General features: G+C 36.2%; 1 protein-coding gene and 1 long non-coding RNA gene across 3 annotated transcripts in view; one reads left to right on the forward strand and one right to left on the reverse strand.

Moving 5' to 3' along the window:
- LOC101744714 (facilitated trehalose transporter Tret1-like) overlaps nt 1-8,309 on the reverse strand; it is a 32,048-nt gene extending 23,739 nt beyond the window's left edge. The window contains exon 1 of one of the 2 annotated variants that reach the window (XM_004929923.5): nt 8,149-8,309. Coding sequence is in view for 1 of the 2 variants with exons in the window: in XM_012693625.4 (XP_012549079.2) it covers nt 8,017-8,019 (3 nt within the window). In the remaining variant the exon portion in view is untranslated. Of the gene's footprint in view, nt 1-8,016 lie in introns of both variants that reach the window. The other variant, XM_012693625.4, reaches the window with a different exon arrangement.
- An 862-nt stretch (nt 8,310-9,171) lies between these two features.
- LOC119628616 (uncharacterized) lies at nt 9,172-14,211 on the forward strand. Its single transcript, XR_005244777.2, has 2 exons — nt 9,172-9,321; nt 10,291-14,211. It is a non-coding gene; the product is annotated as an uncharacterized LOC119628616 (long non-coding RNA).
- Nucleotides 14,212-18,783: the final 4,572 nt, after the last annotated feature.

An 18,783-nucleotide genomic window follows, 5' to 3' on the forward strand; every position in this document is an offset into this window, starting at 1 on the left:
CGTTCTTTGACCGTTTTCAAAAACAAAATCACACAAGAGGGCCCCAAATATTTTTTTCTGTATTCACTAGTATCTAACAAGCTATTACATTTTACAATAACTATGTTCTACAGCACTATGGCGCATTTTTGATTTCACTTTTCCCTATTTACCGTATCGTTTCTCTCGCTGAGCATTCTTCAGTTCAACTTACTTATTATTTTTGGAACGAAGTTCCTTATGGGACGATGTGGAGGGATACCCTAACCGGGAAAAAACGTCCGTAACGTAAGATTTTTATTAGTAATGCACACAGTGTACGACTTAACTTTGTAATAACGTACAAAAAACAACATATTTTTTATCATTAATTGACCACGATCTCAGAGCGTTCGTTTGCGCAATACACTAACTCTTATGCAAATAACCGTGAATGAAGTGTACCACAATAAGTTCGCACGTAATAAGGAACTTCGTTCCTATCCAGTGTCCCACGACACCACACATTTTTTATACAGTGATTGTTTCTTTGTCGGAGGCCTTTCTGTCGGAAGAGTTTCAAGCACCGAGGCTCTGCTAAAAGAGTGAAGACTGGTTTGAAGATTTAACAGTTTAAGATCATAATGAACAGCTCAAGATACACCAGAATTGCATCGGGTAGATTCATCAAGAACGCCGTAGTTGCGTTTATTAGCGCTTTTATATCAAATCAGTCGAACCTTCTTGAACGATACTCGCACGACCCGATGTTTTTTTTATTGTCATCGAAAATAATTTGCCGCGCTATTCTTCGCTTTGGAGTGAGAGCGGAGCGACATGCGGTTCATCTCTGCGCTCCCCTAAGGTAAACTGTTAGAGAATGCCTATGGCATTAAGTCCGCTTTTATACTTTCTAGTATATGAAGTTATAAATAAATAAATAAATAAACATGCGCGACACTGCTAGTTGTTATGCGTGGTATTTCAAACATACACAAACTTAAGTCAGTAAACGAATAAAGTTTAAGTTGGTTGGTTCAGGTTAAGTAAGTTCCTCTTTCGGATTTTCAAGATACCTACCCTGTATTTGTTTATACATTTTGTGTATTTAAATTATCATATAAGGCGTTGGACTTGTTTTAATGTAGCCTTTCCAAATTTTATAACTTATGTTACATTGACTTTGAGACTGGTGAAAAAAAGAAACAGGTATTTGATGTAACCTCGCTATTTTTAAATATCACTGGCGCCTTTTTCTATACGTATCCGAATACAATCATGAATATGTTTTTTCGTTTCTTTTTATTAATGTGTTTTTTTTTCTGTACGTCTAAGCGTCTTCGAGTATTTTTAATCATGAGTTGAAAACTTTGCACTTTTTGCTGGAGCTGCAGTTGCCGATTGTTGACAATTAATAAATACTAGTCGTATACAAGAATGTGTGAGTCAATGAGATGGAATGAATAATTATGGTAGGTACTAAGTAATAACACTTGAGTGCGTTGATAAGAATGTTAATCTATTTCAAATTACAGCAGATAAACTGAAACACCAACAGTGAATGTTGTTTGGTCTTCACACGTTGTGTGAATGTGTAATGGCGGCTGTTCAAATAATTGAAAAATGGTTTTCATTTTGTTCTTAATTCGAAATATAGAAAAGAAAAATAATAACGTTTGTGTGTGTATTATGGTAAAGTAAGTTGGGCCTCTAGTCTTTCTGCGAATAAAACTTAAAATCGCGATACTGGTCAATGTGTTCATATGTATATATATTTTATTATTCGGTCTTTTTTACCTGCAAAGTTGGCGTTTTACAACGCCGGCCATTTGAAACGTAATTTAGGTATGGCTAAAAATGCAGGCAACATTGGAGGAAGCTTGTGCAAAAACTGGACCAAGGTGGTCACGACCCTCAATAATGAGGACAGACAAAGAAGAAGAAAATTTTAACTTACAAATGACTTTGGTTTTAAAAATATGGAATTTTATTTTCGAATTCTGTCATTTGTTTTTGATTAGTGCTTTATATACATTTATTTTAATTTAATTTATTAAATTTGTATCTTTTCCATCAATATGGACACGATAAAAATTTGGAATGATGGTATACGTGTTCCGTCGCGGTAGAATTGCCTCACAAACCTTTCACAAAATGACGTGTAGGTACGGAGCAAACACTATAAACGAAGGCACGAGTGGCACGACTCCTGAAAACTAAAATCAACAACGATGGATTAAAAACGATAATTGAATGGACTGACGATACTCAATCTACCGCTGAACTAGCAGTCGCTTTCAAAGTTAGCATCAAAACAATATTAGTTAATTAGCGACAAATTGGCAAGGTAAAGAAAACTTAAGTGGGTACCGCACGAACTGAATGATCGCCATCGCGACGAACTTCTTAAGGTATGCCTTGGGTTGTTTAACAGACACGGAAGCGAGAGGATTTTAAAATGCACTGTCATTTGCTGTCAAAAAGGATTCTTTTGGATAATCGTAAGCGGTCATCATGTTGGTTAGATCCTGTTTCAGCACCTAGGTAATAAACCTCAAACGAAAACGTAACTATAGAAAATCATAAAACAATTTCTTTGTCTATGCGTGTATAATTCATCACACTTCTTATTAAATGGCACCAGAATTAATGCGAATGTGAACTGAGTTTCTCACAGTTGACACAATTATGAAGAAGCTATAGAATTTATAACAATGCTCGACCCTATACAACGAAACAGACGGTCTCTAAGCTACAAGAGCTAGGGTTGCAAGTAACGCTGACAGACTTCTAGTTTTTCTTAAGCTTGGACAACTTCTTGGCAGGGAGAAAATTGAATAGCCGAGAAGCAAAACAAAATGCCTTTGAAGAGTTTGTTGGCTCCTATAAAAACTGAATTTTTCAAGAAGGGTATTGAAAAAATACCCCTGCGCTGGCAAATATAGATCGATACCATGGGTTGATGTTTAGAAATAAAAAACTTTGAATAAAAGAATTGCTTTAACTTTCTGTATAATAAACGACAATCTCGTAAGTAAAAACCTAATATTTTAAATTTCGGTAATCTTCTATGGCTGAAGTTACCTCATATTAGTGCTCTGGGAAGTTATTTGAAATGATCATGCCATCTCTTTTTACCATCATACATCCGTCACCGGGGCAGAGTTCATCCATACTTCCTAGAACTAGTGCATCACCAAAGATTTGTTACATATTATATATAAGCTTTGGGACGAAACATATCCTTCTTCAAACGAGGTTTGAGTAGAGTCCTAAGCGGTAAGTGGTAATTTGCCTGTCCCCATTGCTGACGTTGATAAGCGATGGTGACCACTTACCATTCAGCTGCTCATATGCCCGTTCTTCTGTCGAAGTTAATAAAAATACATTTAAATTATACGTACATATCTATCACTGAACTAGATACGACATTATTTATCTGCTGGATTTAAAAATAGGGAAAATATACTTTTCGAATCACCCGTGACTTTTTTTTTTTTTTTTTATGATTGAAAGATTACTGGTGGCCCGAAGGCCTTTCCAGTTTCACCAGGACAGGTGGGCGAGCAAAGGCTCAGCCAAGAGGGGTGGGATTTGCTAACAACTGCCCGAGCGCCTCCGAAGGAGACCTAACAACTCAAGAGCAATTGTTTCGCGAATGAATCTACTACCGGATCGGAATCGCGACCCGCTGAGAAGATCCGGCGAGAAACTCAGCGGGCTGATGCATGGGTTAGGTTGCACGTCGACCTCTTTGTCGAGTTCGACGAGTACGGTTACCGGGGTCCCTAAGCCTGCCCCTAGTATTAGAGCTGAAGGCATCTAATGCAAAGGTTATTGGATCTGATGGATCCGTAAGGACGTGTCTAGGGCCACCCGTGACTACGGAGCATCGGGATATATGAAAACTGAAAAGACGATCATGACGGATTACGTTGACCTCAATTATGAAAAAAAAAGAAGAATTTTATCGATATTTCAAACTAACATTTCGACAAAATTGTATTAACCATAAATTTTTGTTTTATCAGTTAAAGTAAGATTAAACAAAACAAAAATCGTTCTTAGTTATAGTAGGTATTTGATTTTACTAGACGCGCTCTGAAATTAGCAAAAATTGCACCTAAACCACTTTTAAAACAACTGTCTTTTGCATTTTAATAAATAAATCTACTTTTAAATTAATTTCATATATGTCTACTTTGCATAACAAATTTAATTCACATTTCTCTGTTTCCAGAAGTCAATTCAGTAAAAAGTTAAGTAGTATAACATTATGCTGAAAATGAAGTATGCTATATTTCTTATCTCTCTCTTAAAATTAGTTGTAATCTTGTAATAATATAAACTTTTTCGGGTCATTATCCGCGAGCTCATAGCTTGTCCGGTGTTATGCATTGAGAAAGGTATGGCTTGAAAAATTATTTATAACCTCTTGAAAAGAAAATACGTAATAGGTAGGCACATATTCGTAATGGGTACATATGTAGGTACGTATTTCAGTATGTTTTAATTTCCGATAAGCAAAAAACTGTTTCTATACATTCATTTTAGTTTCATATAGAAAATGTACTGACAAGACGTATCTGTTTCATTAGGTACTGAAATCGAGAGAATTTTACTGAATTTACTTAAACGTTCCTGTCTAAAATATTGAATAGTACTAACATGTTTACGGCGGGCAACTTTAGTCTCCATTAATACCGTAATTTACTTAAATTTGACCACAAAGTCTACATAATTATTACAATATATGTAATGTTTTTTTATAGATTACGGAACTTTTGGTAAAACTAATGTATATATTTACCTTGGTACCTTAATTAGTTTAGTGAACGTATGAACCTTTATTTCATTTTAAAGCAAAAAATAGCTTCAATGCTAGCAGCCTCGAGGTCTACAGAGCAGTTTATCCATACTGTCTGGAATTACGGCCTTCATCCATAGTGTTTCCAAAGATATTATTTTCCACGTACCATCCGGCTCTGGAATGCTCTGGCAGGCTTCAAACGAGGCTTGCGGAAAGTACTCAGTGGTAGGCAGGGAGGTGGTTATGCCCCTGGCATCATGACGTCAATGAGTGACGGTAACCAATCACGATTACTTGGACAGTATTCTCGTACGTCTACAAATACAAAAAAGAAACCATTAGGAAGCAAAAGAGGTTGCTCCGACGTTCGAGCGAGCAACGTACTTTAAGATTTCAAAGGATTTTAAATTGGTGGTTAATCATTTATTCATCAAACCACAATGGAACCGCTACAACTACAAAACTACCAAGTGCTAGTAATCGCTGTTTTACGAGAAATAAGGTCGATTATTCGCTATACCTAATGCGAAGCCTCGTAAGTCGGTTAATTATAAACAAAACCGTTTGTAGGATAGCTTCCTGTTAGTCCTGACGCATTAACATAGAATGTGACTTTTCACGTAGTTGAATTGCTTCATCAATTCTGCCCGTTTTGTTAAGACTTATAAATATTATAATATTCAGTTTTTTTATGTGCGACATCAATTTCATTTTCCATGAATGGTTTTGCCGTGGAAATTTTAAATTTAGAATTTTTTGGAAAGAAGTTCATAACGCGATTTGCGGCAGAGGTAGACTGATAAAAATCGTCAGATAGCAAAAAAATCATTATGCCCCTGGTTTGATTTAACTATAAACAAATGTTATGTAAAATATAACCACATAAAGACTAAACTCCGATTTACTTAACTGTAAACTTATATTTACAAATGTAATCTCCGCCTTACATCAGTGACTTTAAAGGGAAAAGGAAAAAAAACGAATGCAAATCGCTACTTTTAAATCTAACAATCGGGTTTTTATAATTTTTTCAGTACAGGTAGGCAAGTAAGAACTAGTGAACAAAGATGAAACAGTGGAAACCCAACTCACAAGAACTTATGAGTACTAATTTGTAGTAAATATATTAGATAAGTCCAGTATTATAATGAACATGGTAAAAGTAAATTGAAAGAGCATTTTAGTTTTTAATTTTTAATGAAATTAAAGGCACATGTTGAGAAATATACACATATTATTATTATTATTTTAATTTTTGTTTATTGCTTAGATGGTTGGACGAGCTCACAGCCCACTTGGTGTTAAGTGGTTACTGGAGCCCATAGACATCTACAACGTAAATGCGCCATCCACCTTGAGACATAAGTTTTAAGGTCTCAGTATAGTTACAAAGGCTGCCCTGCCCTTCAAACCGAAACTCATTACTGCTTCACGGCAGAAATTGGCATGGTGGAGGTATCTAACCGCGCGGACTCACAAGAGGTCCTGTACTGTCCCCACCAGTATAAATCAATCCAGTTATTTGTATCATTGCCAAGATACCATAAATATCGCACGGAGCACTGTGACTTGGCTATGAAATGACGTATATGTTTTTTCCTCAAAGCGAAGTCGAAGATGCAAGCCACCAAATGGAATCTATGCCTAATGGAAGTGGAGACACTCTCCCGTGGACGTTAGTAAAGACAAAACCAAGCTGTGTTATATTTGAAAAAAAAAAACGCAGGTCCAAAAAACATTGAGAAATGAATGAAATTTTCGTTTCCTAAATAGATCTTTCCTAAAGAGAAAGAGGAAAGAAGTGTTGACATCCCGCAGAAGTTGGGTAGACGTCCGTGTTATTTTTACCAGCAAGCAGTTATTCCTTCCAGATCGATAAGCACCTATATCACCTTTTTGTCCATAGGTCTCATATCCTGCGACGACAACGACTTTCTTATATCTACGGTATACGGTAACCGCATAAAATCATATGTAACAAACAACCAATAAATAAATAAAACTTCTAACTTTACGACAGTAATGCCGTTCAGACATAAAAGGATTATAGACATTTTAAATTGATTGTTACTACGTATAGGTACAATGTACTCACTTTATTTAACTGATTATAATTATATATTATACAATATTTAGTTACTAGTGGTCCCGCAGTAGTCGAAATTTGACTATAATTAATTGAAATTATAAGTTTGAACATTATTATGGTTATATTGTCAAAGACTATTAGGTATACTTATATATTCACAGATTTCGCCAAGACTGTAGACAAATAATATTAAAGATAATTAATTTTCTTATAAGATTAATAACCTATTTTCAATTTGACCACAGACTTTAAGCATTAACTAAAGTTTGACAATAAACCACAATAAACAAAGGGTATATATACATGTGTGTGTGTGTGTGTCAAATAGATGTCAGTATGTGTAATGTTTTCTTTATTGATTTAATGTATCCTTTATATATGCATTATTCTAAAAAAATATTATCATTGTGCACTCCTTCTCTATATTCTCTCTAAGTGTGGGAAATTTTATACTTTTCGTAAAAAGGGGTACAAAGTTTTTGCCTCACGTATTAATATATAGATTATCCAATATATGCGACATAATTTTAGTTTCTTAAATTTTAAAAACCAAGGAACCCTGTTGTCTCTGTTACTACGATATTAAGAGTACTTAGTTATAAAAATATATTCTAGATGTGCAGACGACCCGCCCGCTGATAAGCAACTAACTAACAGATCCAATATCATCACGACATGAACGCTGCCCCTGGTCCTAATAAATGAAATCGTAGCTTCAATTCTATTGTACCATACAACGACACTACCATATTTCGAATCGGCAATTAGGATTGCTTCACAGCAGAAATAATAAGTACCCGTGCGAACAAGATAGAAATACTTCTACTGTATCTTGTATTCAGAATAAATAAAATTCGACACGTTGTGCGTGTTCCATAACATTTCTCATGCGAGATGTTTTCGAAAAATTGTCGAAAGGTGAGACATTAATTTTCATCAAACCTGGCATACTTAATAATAATTAATGATTAATTCGGTTATTGTATTTATCAAAAAGTTCAAACAAAAAATTGTTTTGTCACAGTACCTATGTGATATTCTTACAGTTAAAACACACAAAATACGTTTCTTTTAATCAAAGCATTCTAAATCAATGTCAATAACCTGATAATGATTAATGTTACCAAAAACCTTAACGCGGTATTGTCTAAAAACTTACCATATTTTTTTGGATTTCAACACAAGTAATTACTTATAATTTATGAAAACGAAACAACGAAATTTTAAAGTATTCAAATGCCACTTCACAAAACAAATATTTGATGTACCTCCGTAATAATTTAATACTCACTCGTTTTAATGAATATCACTAATTTGGATAAAATAAGCGCGGTTGACTCTGAATGGGGCTTCTTGGTTCGCCAATCGTTAACTTGAGACTGAGAGTCGCCGGTGACACCAATTACCACCACTATCGTCGGGTGAAGGCAATAGCCATAACGTAAGGAGTAAGGTTAAACACAGAGCAAGAGTGAAAAGTTGTTTTGTGAATGGTAAATTTAGAAAAAGAAACAAAGATTAGAACATATGTTATTCTTATCCTAGAAAGCATTCCAAATTTGATTATTCTACCTAATCTTTTATATTACGTTTAAGATGTGGGTACAGTTAATTTATTGACTATATTCTCAGCGTGCGAGGACGTCCAGATTGTATAAACGACCTTTGATCTAGTGAAACCGAATGAAAATTTTAAATTCAAATTCTGCTTATTCGATTTTGGCATAACTAAATTGTTTGATACAACCGAGGTTTCGTTATGTTGCATTATCTGAAGTTTTTTGTTTATTACTTTAAACACAATGAAAGAAAAGGTGAGCGATACAGTAGCGTAGCCCTGCGAATGGTAATAAAAATAATCTTAACGGCCGTCTGGTGTAGTGGTAAGTGACACGGTCACTACACAAGGGGGTCGCGGGTTCGAATCCCGCCAAGGGAAGATATTTGTATGGTAAATATAAATGTCCTTTCCAGGGTTATGGATGTATATTAAAATATTAAATATATGTACGTGTAAAATAAAAATATTACATTTATTTCCGTTATCTGGTTGGTACCTGTAACACAAGTTCTTTACGAACTTAGCACGGGACCAGTTAACGTGGCGCGATTGTTATTAAATATTTATTTATTTATTATTATTATTTAATTTTACAACATTTGCGTAACAAACTGTATCAGCGAGTGGTTGGGTGTAACCTTCCTGCCCATTTCTTTTGCGGAGCAATCACGTCACCTTATAGAACTTCTATGAAGTTATCTATCTAGATATTCTAATGAAGCTGATATTTGGATCTGATACTTCAGGGAGGCGACGGTAATTAACAACGTTGGCTGTCATGTATGTCACCGGTGCCTTACGTGGTGCACTGAAGTAATTATGCCGATTTCTCTCTTCAATGTTCTTACCAAAGCGCCGGAATACCTAGAATAGACCATCGGAAAGACGAATCCCCTCGACAAAGTGAGTCGTTGCTGCATGACTCATCTATGGTAATTCAGGAAAGCGTGCGAAACGAGAAATCTGAAGGATATATGAGAATATTCTAAACATGTTGTCGCGCTGCGCCCACCGCTTGGTTGTTCCTTGTACAAACGTCAATTATCGATGTTAATTAGCCTGACTTCTGTTGCGTAAATCTGTGATTGTTATTTTTTATTAACAATGTTATACCAGTACATATAGATACCTACTGATATAGAGAGCAGGGCGTCGTTTATCGGGCTACTTAACCCTAGATAGTTACATCGTCTACCATTATTTAAAAAAAATTAGAACATTAGTTGTCATTAGAAGTTTACAAGTATACTATGTTTTATATTTTTCTTCTGGTTCATCGGACTACAGGAAAGTAGATAGCAGAAAAGTATATGATTTACTAACACAAGCAAATAGAGGAAAAGGTCAACCCCTAGAGTTCTGGTTAGCATACCGGTGTCTTTATATGAGTCGACTATTATCAAAGCCGGCAATGTGACTTTTGGACAATTATTGGTAAATCAGAAAAACGAATTATTGACTTTGTATTCCATTGGCAGTCACAAAACTCTTCTGAACGACATCTTAGATAAATAACAGGTTAAGTATTAACCTTTATTTAATGCAGGTTTTGAACCGTATTCTTTGAAGGAGACGATTATATTCAAATCAATCTGTATTGACATATCAATAACATTTTTTTGTCCAAATGCACAGATTGCCACCTTTGATAATAGATGACTCATAAAGTGTTGTAATTTTTTCGGCAATACATTACCTACGTAGCTTGGCAGGCCTGTGTTTCTATAGCAGATTCTTAAAGGCTCGCCGTTTTCGTTCGTTCCTAGGACTCCTTACTCAGAAATCCCTAACGTAGATATTCAAGAGACATATTTTCCACACAGCGCAATTATACGATTCCAATATTTTCGATGATTCAAAAAATTGTTTCAGATGATGCCGATATTATATATAGTCCGTACCGTACCTTAAGACTTAATTGAAACCAGTTTTGAAATGGGATTGTGCCACGGTAAGATTGTCCATTATCAATGGCAAAACAAAATAAAAATATAAAGCTAGAGAGACAAGAAACGTTCTTATCGTGCCCCGTGACCAGACAGTGAAGTCAATATTGGTGGAACAGACAGCGACACGTGTCCGCATTGTTGAGCAATCATTAGTATTTTTGTAAAAAAATTCGTTATCGTATCGTACACAAGACACGAGCCGGACATGCCTACATTCCACGACCTTATCCCTAGACCAGTGATTCTCAACCTTTTTTTGTTGCGGTACATATTTAACGATTTCAAAATTTGGCGGCACACAAAGAAAAAGATAAAAATTATTTACTTACTACAACACACTGCATAAATAGTTTATGACAAAAAAAAAAAATATACGAAATAAACTAATATATACTACAATAACGACTAAACGTTTATTAAGGGATTAATTACAAGCTAATAATAAAAATATTTTTAATGCGAAATTTGAGCTTGATGTTTTTTGATAATTTCATTTATATTTGGTCGTCAAAATGACAATTTTACTCTCATATCGTCCTCTACATTTAACAATCTTGATCTTTTTTTAGTTTTAATGTTGGCTAATGCTGAAAATCCGAATTCACACAAATAAGATGTGGAAAATTGTAATAATATGTTTAAAGCTTTTTTTGGCTATCATTCCTATCCTATACTATCATATCCTATCACCTAACGTTATCATTATCACTATTATCATCATTAAACTTTCTTCTTTTTAACCATTTATCCATTTTCAGAATGATCTGATAAAATAAAAATAATATTGTCGAAACATTTAAAAAAAATGGTTCAAATATTACCTTTGAATTTATAATAATCTAAATTATGCACTCACTTATAATTTATGAATATGGAAAATTAAACCTTTCTGAAATTGTGAAACTTTCACTCAAATACAATTTTCCGTAGATAAAACTTAAATGTTATGCGAAGAAATACAGACACAGTGTGCGTGTGCAGCAAGTCAGCACATAAGCTCGGGATTCCCCGTGAGATGTGTACACAGCGCACGTGTTCAATCACAGTATTTAGTAGAGTGCGATAAAAACAAAAAAAACTTATTTGGAAAACCGTGTAAAAGCGAAAACGTGTAAAACAAGTGCCGTGTAAATCGGGGCATAGGTGTACTGCAAAGTTAATAAGTTTACAAATTTATAAATTGACACTACATGCAAATAAATTAATATTAAACCGAATCACATACATTTGCCAATTTTAACGAAAGAAAAGGTGCAGTAACTACTATGCAACACCTTGTGAACCCCAACTATCACTAAAACAACACGTTTTGTACGCAGAAGTGGCAAGTGTGCGCCGACTTGAGACATATTCCTATTGCTATGCACGCCGCTTCATCATAATTTGGCACTAAGAAAAAACGCGTTGCAAAGCAAATAATAAAATAATTTATTTTTTTGTGGATTTAAATATATATTCATGCTAAAAATATTTTTCTTTTTAAATGATATAATTTAATAATATTAACATTATTATATATTTGCAAAATTTGGCGGCACACTTTTGAAATTTGGCGGCACACAAAAGTGCCGCGGCACAGTGGTTGAGAATCACTGCCCTAGACATTCATTCATGTAATGATTGGATTGTCCATATAGTAGATTGTAGCTCTGATCGAGATACTAGAGGTCAGTTGTTATTCGGTTGGTGCCAATGCCCCCTAAACTGACGAATTGCCTCTGTAGACTACTCTTTCAGTGTACATAACGTTTCACTTTTCCTTTTTATATGTCTAAGCTGTCTCTTGAAACAAGTTTCTAAAGAGTCCTCAACGACTCTGGTATCTGGCGCTATAGATGAAATTGCTAGTGTACATACACAAGCATGAATAATTACCGGTAGGTAGCTAGAGAATATTTAAATATTCGTTGAACATTGTAAATCGAAACAATCCTTTCCCTAATCGTACTGGGTAAAAATCACCCATGTAGCAAAAGGAACTAAATTAATGGAACATTTTTAATTACAAAAAATAAATAAAACTCAAGTTGATTAAAATTAATATGTATTTATTTTTCATTCTTTGACAACCAGAACAAATCCTTTAATAATGTGCATATAATAAATTTCTAATCTTTTATATTCAATATAGTATTTTATTTAGTCTCCAAAAAACCGATGATACAGCCGGAAAACAATTAGATTTTATTTTTGGTAGAAAATACGATAGAAATTAACGCATACAATAATGAAATACATATTAATTATAAAATAAATCAATACTTTATTAATTATTTAGAAAATCACTAAAATGAGTACTACTTACAATTTTTAAAGATGACGAACTTCTATTTTACTTCAGTATGGCAATCGGCTTCTTGGATAGAAATCCAATTCTAATCATCCAATTCCATGCAATTACTTTAACGGAGTCTAGTAGCTCGTTGTAATACAAGGATTCGCCTTGAACTAGAATTTTCTTGAGCTCGACCTATAGGTATTTATCGTTTTCTGGGACGTATTTCTCCAATCCCGTCCAATTCCTTAATTTAATTATTTTTCCAAAATCCAAGGAAGTAGTAGGTAATAATAACGGCGAGCTGTTATTCCTCTAAACAACTATTCGCGGCTCAGCTCAAACAAGTGACCTTGTAAATTCTGTTGTGGTATTGCGACAGCTGGAAAGGCAACAACGCATCAGTTGAAGGCATTAAAATGAACAGCGATCGGCAGACGAGCTCAAGGCCCATTCAATGTTAAGCGGTTACCAGAACACATATACATTACAACGCAAATGACCCAATTAATCATTATAGCATAATAGTTGTGTGCGGGCTCACAACTATAGTACCTAGTCACTCGACTCATATACCCTGAGCGTCCTACGCATTAGGCTGCTTGTTTGATGCTTAATATACATTTTAACCTAAAGTTTCTCTCGCGGCGGAAGAAGATATTCATTGTTATTTATATAAGCACCGGTAACTGCCTGATATCAGATACGAGTGACCTCTTCCGATCGTTTACATAAAAAATACATATTTTATAATAATAATTAAAAATTCCTACGAATTTTTGTACTACTTGAATTTCCACTAACTACGAAACCTATTTATATTTAGTTAGGATTTGAAGTTGGAGATTTACAGAATAGCGGCAAAAGGCAGGTGTATTGGCGGTGAACGACGCGGTTATTATTAAAACCTCAAAAAGGCAAACTGGTCGAATTCATAACAAGGAAACCTGGATGATATGTGTAGCCAATCGTAGGTGGTTCAGGATACATCACATGAACGTTTGCTCAAAGTGGGAGTCGAATCCACAACCCTCAGCCTCGTAGCAAGGCGCGCTAACCTACTCCGCCAACAAATTGGTCATCAACAACAAATACCGGAATAACTTAAAATTACTATGTAACCTAACCGTGAAATGGAACAATTTATTGGGATTTTTAGGGGCGTATTTACACAAATATACACAACTCCATTATTGGAACACCATAACCTCCACGCTTTTATTATAAATTTGTAAATTCTCAAATGACAATTTGTAAGATATGATCATGTTTATTTATTTTTAATATTGGCAATGCATTAGTAGCAAAAAAAATTTTTCAGTCGTAAAAATGACACTAGACTGCATTAACATTTAAGTATCTTATTTATTTGGTAAAATACATTTTTTAAATGTCATTAGGTATCAATCACGATCACTTGCAATTTACTCGTAACATTGCATATCACATGAATACCTAGTCTAGCCATAAGTTCTATTACAAATGAAAATGCATTTTTTTTAAATTAAGTAATATAATATTATTAAAATGTATACATACGTGTTTATTAAATTCTCAGCTCTAAAAAAATATACGATTCGAAATGGCTTTTATTTACTTTTGGCTTTTATACAGGCCTTTAATCTGTTTGGCGACGAGTCTATGGAATTACGCACTGTTTCCAAGGGAAATTTCGCCACTCTTTTCTCCAAAGATTTTTTAAGAGACTCAATGTCGCCGTGTCGTTTAGAGCAGGCCATGTCCTCTAAACCGGATCATAATTTGAAGTCTAAAGGGTTGAGGTCTGGGCTAGAGGGCCAATCTTCAGCTGTTATAAAGTCCGGAACGGTGGTTTCAAGCCAGGGTTGGGTAGTTTGTGCCTTGTGACCAGGTGCAGAGTCCTGCTGGGAAGTCCACGGTAAATTTAAAAAAAGTCTATTGCTGGGAGGTTTCATAACATGATTCAAAACAGTATCTTGAGACACTTTAGCTGAAGTTTTCACTCCTTTTCTACAAAAGTGTAGTTTTGTGACTACTTCATAAGACAAGCCCCATCACTGACGCAGGACGATTACCACGTTGTACCTTTCCGACCACTTGAGCAGCTTCTTTAGAACTGTGAGCGTACACTTTATCATTTTGCTTATTGTAGTGTTCTTCAATCGTGAAACATTTTTCATGGGTCCAGAGGGAGGATCTTTCTGTGCCTTTCATCTGTGTATAGCGACAGAAGGCGTTTTGATCCACTCTCTTTAATTTTAAAGATTGATTTAGAGCATGTCTTGTATATCGACGATAAGCACCGAGCTTCAGGTCTTGTTTTATAATACGCGACAAAGTCCTAGCGGGAATCTTCATTTCTCGCGATAAGATTTTTGCTTCCTAATGGGGTTTCGACGAATTCTGGCTTTAACAGCATTAACGGCCTTTGTAGCTCTAACAGCACGCGACCGCCCCGATCTTTTCTGGACAGACGAAGTGTTGTTGTATCTGTTGATAATACGATATACGAACATACGGTTGATACCAAGCTTTTGAAGTGTCTGACTGCTTCATACCCACTCTGTGCAAGGTGATCACTGCAATCCTATTTTATTTAACACCCATTCCATATTGGAATTTGATAATGAACACGAAAAAATATGTGAAACGGCTCAACCGCAAAATCGCAAAATCGCATCGAAAAAAGTATTTTAAAATAATATACGAGTTCCAAATTTAAAACTATTAAAAAGTTGAAAAAAGAAAAGATTTTATGAACATAACAGTATTTATGGCCAGACTAGTTACATATTCAAAAATCGTCCTTCATTAAGCTTCAACACTGAACAGAGTATCCATGTCGCTGGCGTTCCGGAGCACAAGATGTTATGCAGTCCGCCTCTTGCCCCCCGCTGAACTAGATGATACCTACTTGCTATTATTACGAAGTAAACAGTAGAGAATGTTCTGGAAAATTAATTGTAAATTTTCTAAGTACGCATCAGAGTCTGTGTTCTTGATTTCTTCTTATCATTTCTGCAAATGTTGTTGTTATTTACAGTGGTCGGTCGGTTAAGAGTTAATCATTTCATATTTGCTGCGTAAAGACCTCAATGTTTGCTACATTAGAAAAATCCACCACGCATTTCCAAATAGTTTTCCTAATATTTATGTACCAAGTATCTAATTTGCACAAGCAGCTTGTTGGTCACAAATTCATAATAGTCTTTATTTATCGTGGCCGTTGAATTAGTTCGCTGTTTCATTATTAGTGGGTAATATTGCGCCAAACGATCGCTTGATACTTATATAAGCCATAAATCAAGTCAAACAGCCAAATCTTTTTCCTCTTCGAAACTTCTCATTGTTTGTAGTTAAGTAATCAAAATTGCAGGCAGCGCAAGACGGGTCGTTGTGGCGAAGCTTGGGGGAGTCTTATGTCCAGCAGTGGACGTCAGTGGGCTGAAAAAAGAAGAAGTAATCAAATCAAGATCTTAGTGTTTGTATGTCTTTTTTTTCATATTCAGATGGGTCTTAGCGAACTGTCCCCAGCCGTTACAGTTCGCTTATTTATTCTAATGCATATTTTTGCATATTGTAATGCATTATTCCTTTCTTGGCGTACCTATATTACTATACTGTGAAATAGAAAATGCATTATTATTATTACTTTATCGCATGACTACTTTATGTAACACGAGACTTATTTTACTGTGTATCTTTTATAAGTTATTTAACCTCTTCAGGCAAGAATGTTTTAAGATACCAAAAACATGAATATGGTTTATTCTTTATTGCGAATTGTTCATTTTATATGGACAACAATTCAATAAGTAAAAATATTTAAGAAACATACTAATATTTATAAAGGCAATATGTCCTCATATGTGACCATTTAGCGTAGAGTTAAATATATAAAAAATAATAAAAACCAAACGTACACATATGTGCCAATATCTCTGAAGAGGTTAAAAGTGCTTCTCTATCCATGCTTAAATTTAAAGATCTTAAAATATTATGAACAAAGCTTATTATTACCTATGTTGATTTTTTAAATATTTGCTTTGAATACACTTAAATAACACGAACCCAAGTAATTCTTAACCTTAAAGCAAAGTTTTTACAACACTAGAATATTGAAGAACATAATTTTTTATTTAATCTAGGTTCATTTGATATACATTATGGACTAAAGTATGACGTAGAAATTTTAAAATACAGTAAAAGTAATATTAGAGTTTGGCAAACAAACCATATTCTGCGCTCTTGTAAAAACAAAAGTTTATTTAATGAATTACTGCGGTTTCTTAATTTTGAGGATCGCGTGATACGACGCGATCGATCGACGTAGGTAGTATAATATAATAGTATATAGATAACCTTTACCTATTACCGGGTGCGTCCGTAGGTAGCAGATCACGGAAGCGTCTGGAGGAAATTCCCAGAAGTATTGTCCGATCTCTTGTATTGCAAAGATTATTAGGTGTAGGTCCTAGATTTAGGATTAGGTCAAGGATAAGGTTTAGGATTAGAACAGCATAGTTAGGCTTTGCAACGAGAGATCCGATGACGCGGACCAAACCAGCTCTAGGAGGAACGGAAGGACCGCGCCCTCTACACTCTTTATTAAGTGCAAAGCGCTCCTTCTAGAGAGCGTAGCTCCCCACTGCATCGGTTCGCCGGTGTGCCGTGAGCGGTGGTACCTCGTGCTCCGTTGTCTTGAAAGTAAGCCGTAGTTGCAGTTTCCACAACTGCCGGCCGCTGGCGGTCATATTCCCAACTTCCGCTACAGGGAAACGCCTCCCAAATATGGATAGTACCAATACGACGGTGTGGCTCAGTGAATAGCTCGTTTCGAGCGTCGGGCGGTGTATACTTCGCAATCCCCAGCGGGGGCTATACTGCCATAAGGCACGGAGCCGCGTGGACGCAAACCTCTATAATAAATACCCCAATCCCAAACTCCGATGCCCGGCGAAACGATAAATGTCTGTAGGGAGTAGTTCTGAGAGCACTACCCAATACCAGGGGAACTCACTCCTGGTTAAATAAGAAAGGAAAAAACATAGAAATTTGTTAAGAGAAATTACACCAGGAGGGTACCCCCGCTCAGCGTAGAGAACTCCTTCGTGCCTCCGATTGCACGGCTAACATGGCCGCATCTCCTGCAGCCAAATGGACGCCCCGCCCGCGAGGACCGCCGCGGCACGGCTCGGTGAATCGGCTGTTGCCAAACGTAGGGGGGCCCGATAGGGTGGTGCGCCGCCTATACACGGGTTTGGTGCGGTCCATGGCGCTGTACGGGACTCCCGTTTAGAGCCACGAGCGAAGGGTCGGTGGAGGACGTTCGTCCTGCTCCGGTCCCTGTGAAGAGGTAGTTCCCAAGACTGTCTCGATCGACCGCCGTTGCCGTCGTAGCTGCCATCATCGGCATACTGTGGAAGAGCAACTCGGTCGACGGTATATCACGTTCCGACCCAGCGGCGCATTCCGAGTAGCCTGACCGGCCACCACACCGCGAAGACTGGCATGCGGCGCCGCCCCGAGGATGCCCTACCAACGGTCGTCGACGAGCTGTCGGTCAAGCGTCCTCGGGGTGGCACCACGTGTCTGGTTGACCGCGGGAAACCCCTTACACTGCCCGGGTTCTGACCTTGGGCGGAGATATGACGTCGACTCAGAGTGTGTGAGGGGAGTCAATTGGTGGGTAGGGCCCTAAAAACATCCTTAGGTCCGCGATCTGCTTCTGATATCTGCAGACCGTCAAGTGCCACATGTCCCGCATTCCGCTACCCACGAAAACCTTGCATGAGGTTTGGACCCTAGCCCGAAAATAATAGTAATAAGTTTTATGTCACGCAATTAATTACAATTTTTTATTTAATTTAAAACAATCCAGTTAACGCAGATGTGATCGCAAAAGGCAGTTGCGCGTTTATTGCGCTACACCAATTAAAAAATAATTCGATTAGAAACGTAATCGTTTTTTTTCTCATTATTAAAATATCTCAGATTTGTTTAATACGTCAAACGGTCAAGCTAAGAAACTAATTCCAAAATGGGATTAGGATATTAGTCATAATTAAAGTAATGATGACGCAAACTCAACGAAATCCCTTTCGCAAGCAAAAATAATGCAAACACTTCAGTTGATAGTCAAAGAAAACTGTCGTCAAACTA

The sequence above is a fragment of the Bombyx mori genome, chromosome 1, assembly GCF_030269925.1.
Source record: "Bombyx mori chromosome 1, ASM3026992v2".
Lineage (NCBI taxonomy): Eukaryota > Metazoa > Arthropoda > Insecta > Lepidoptera > Bombycidae > Bombyx > Bombyx mori.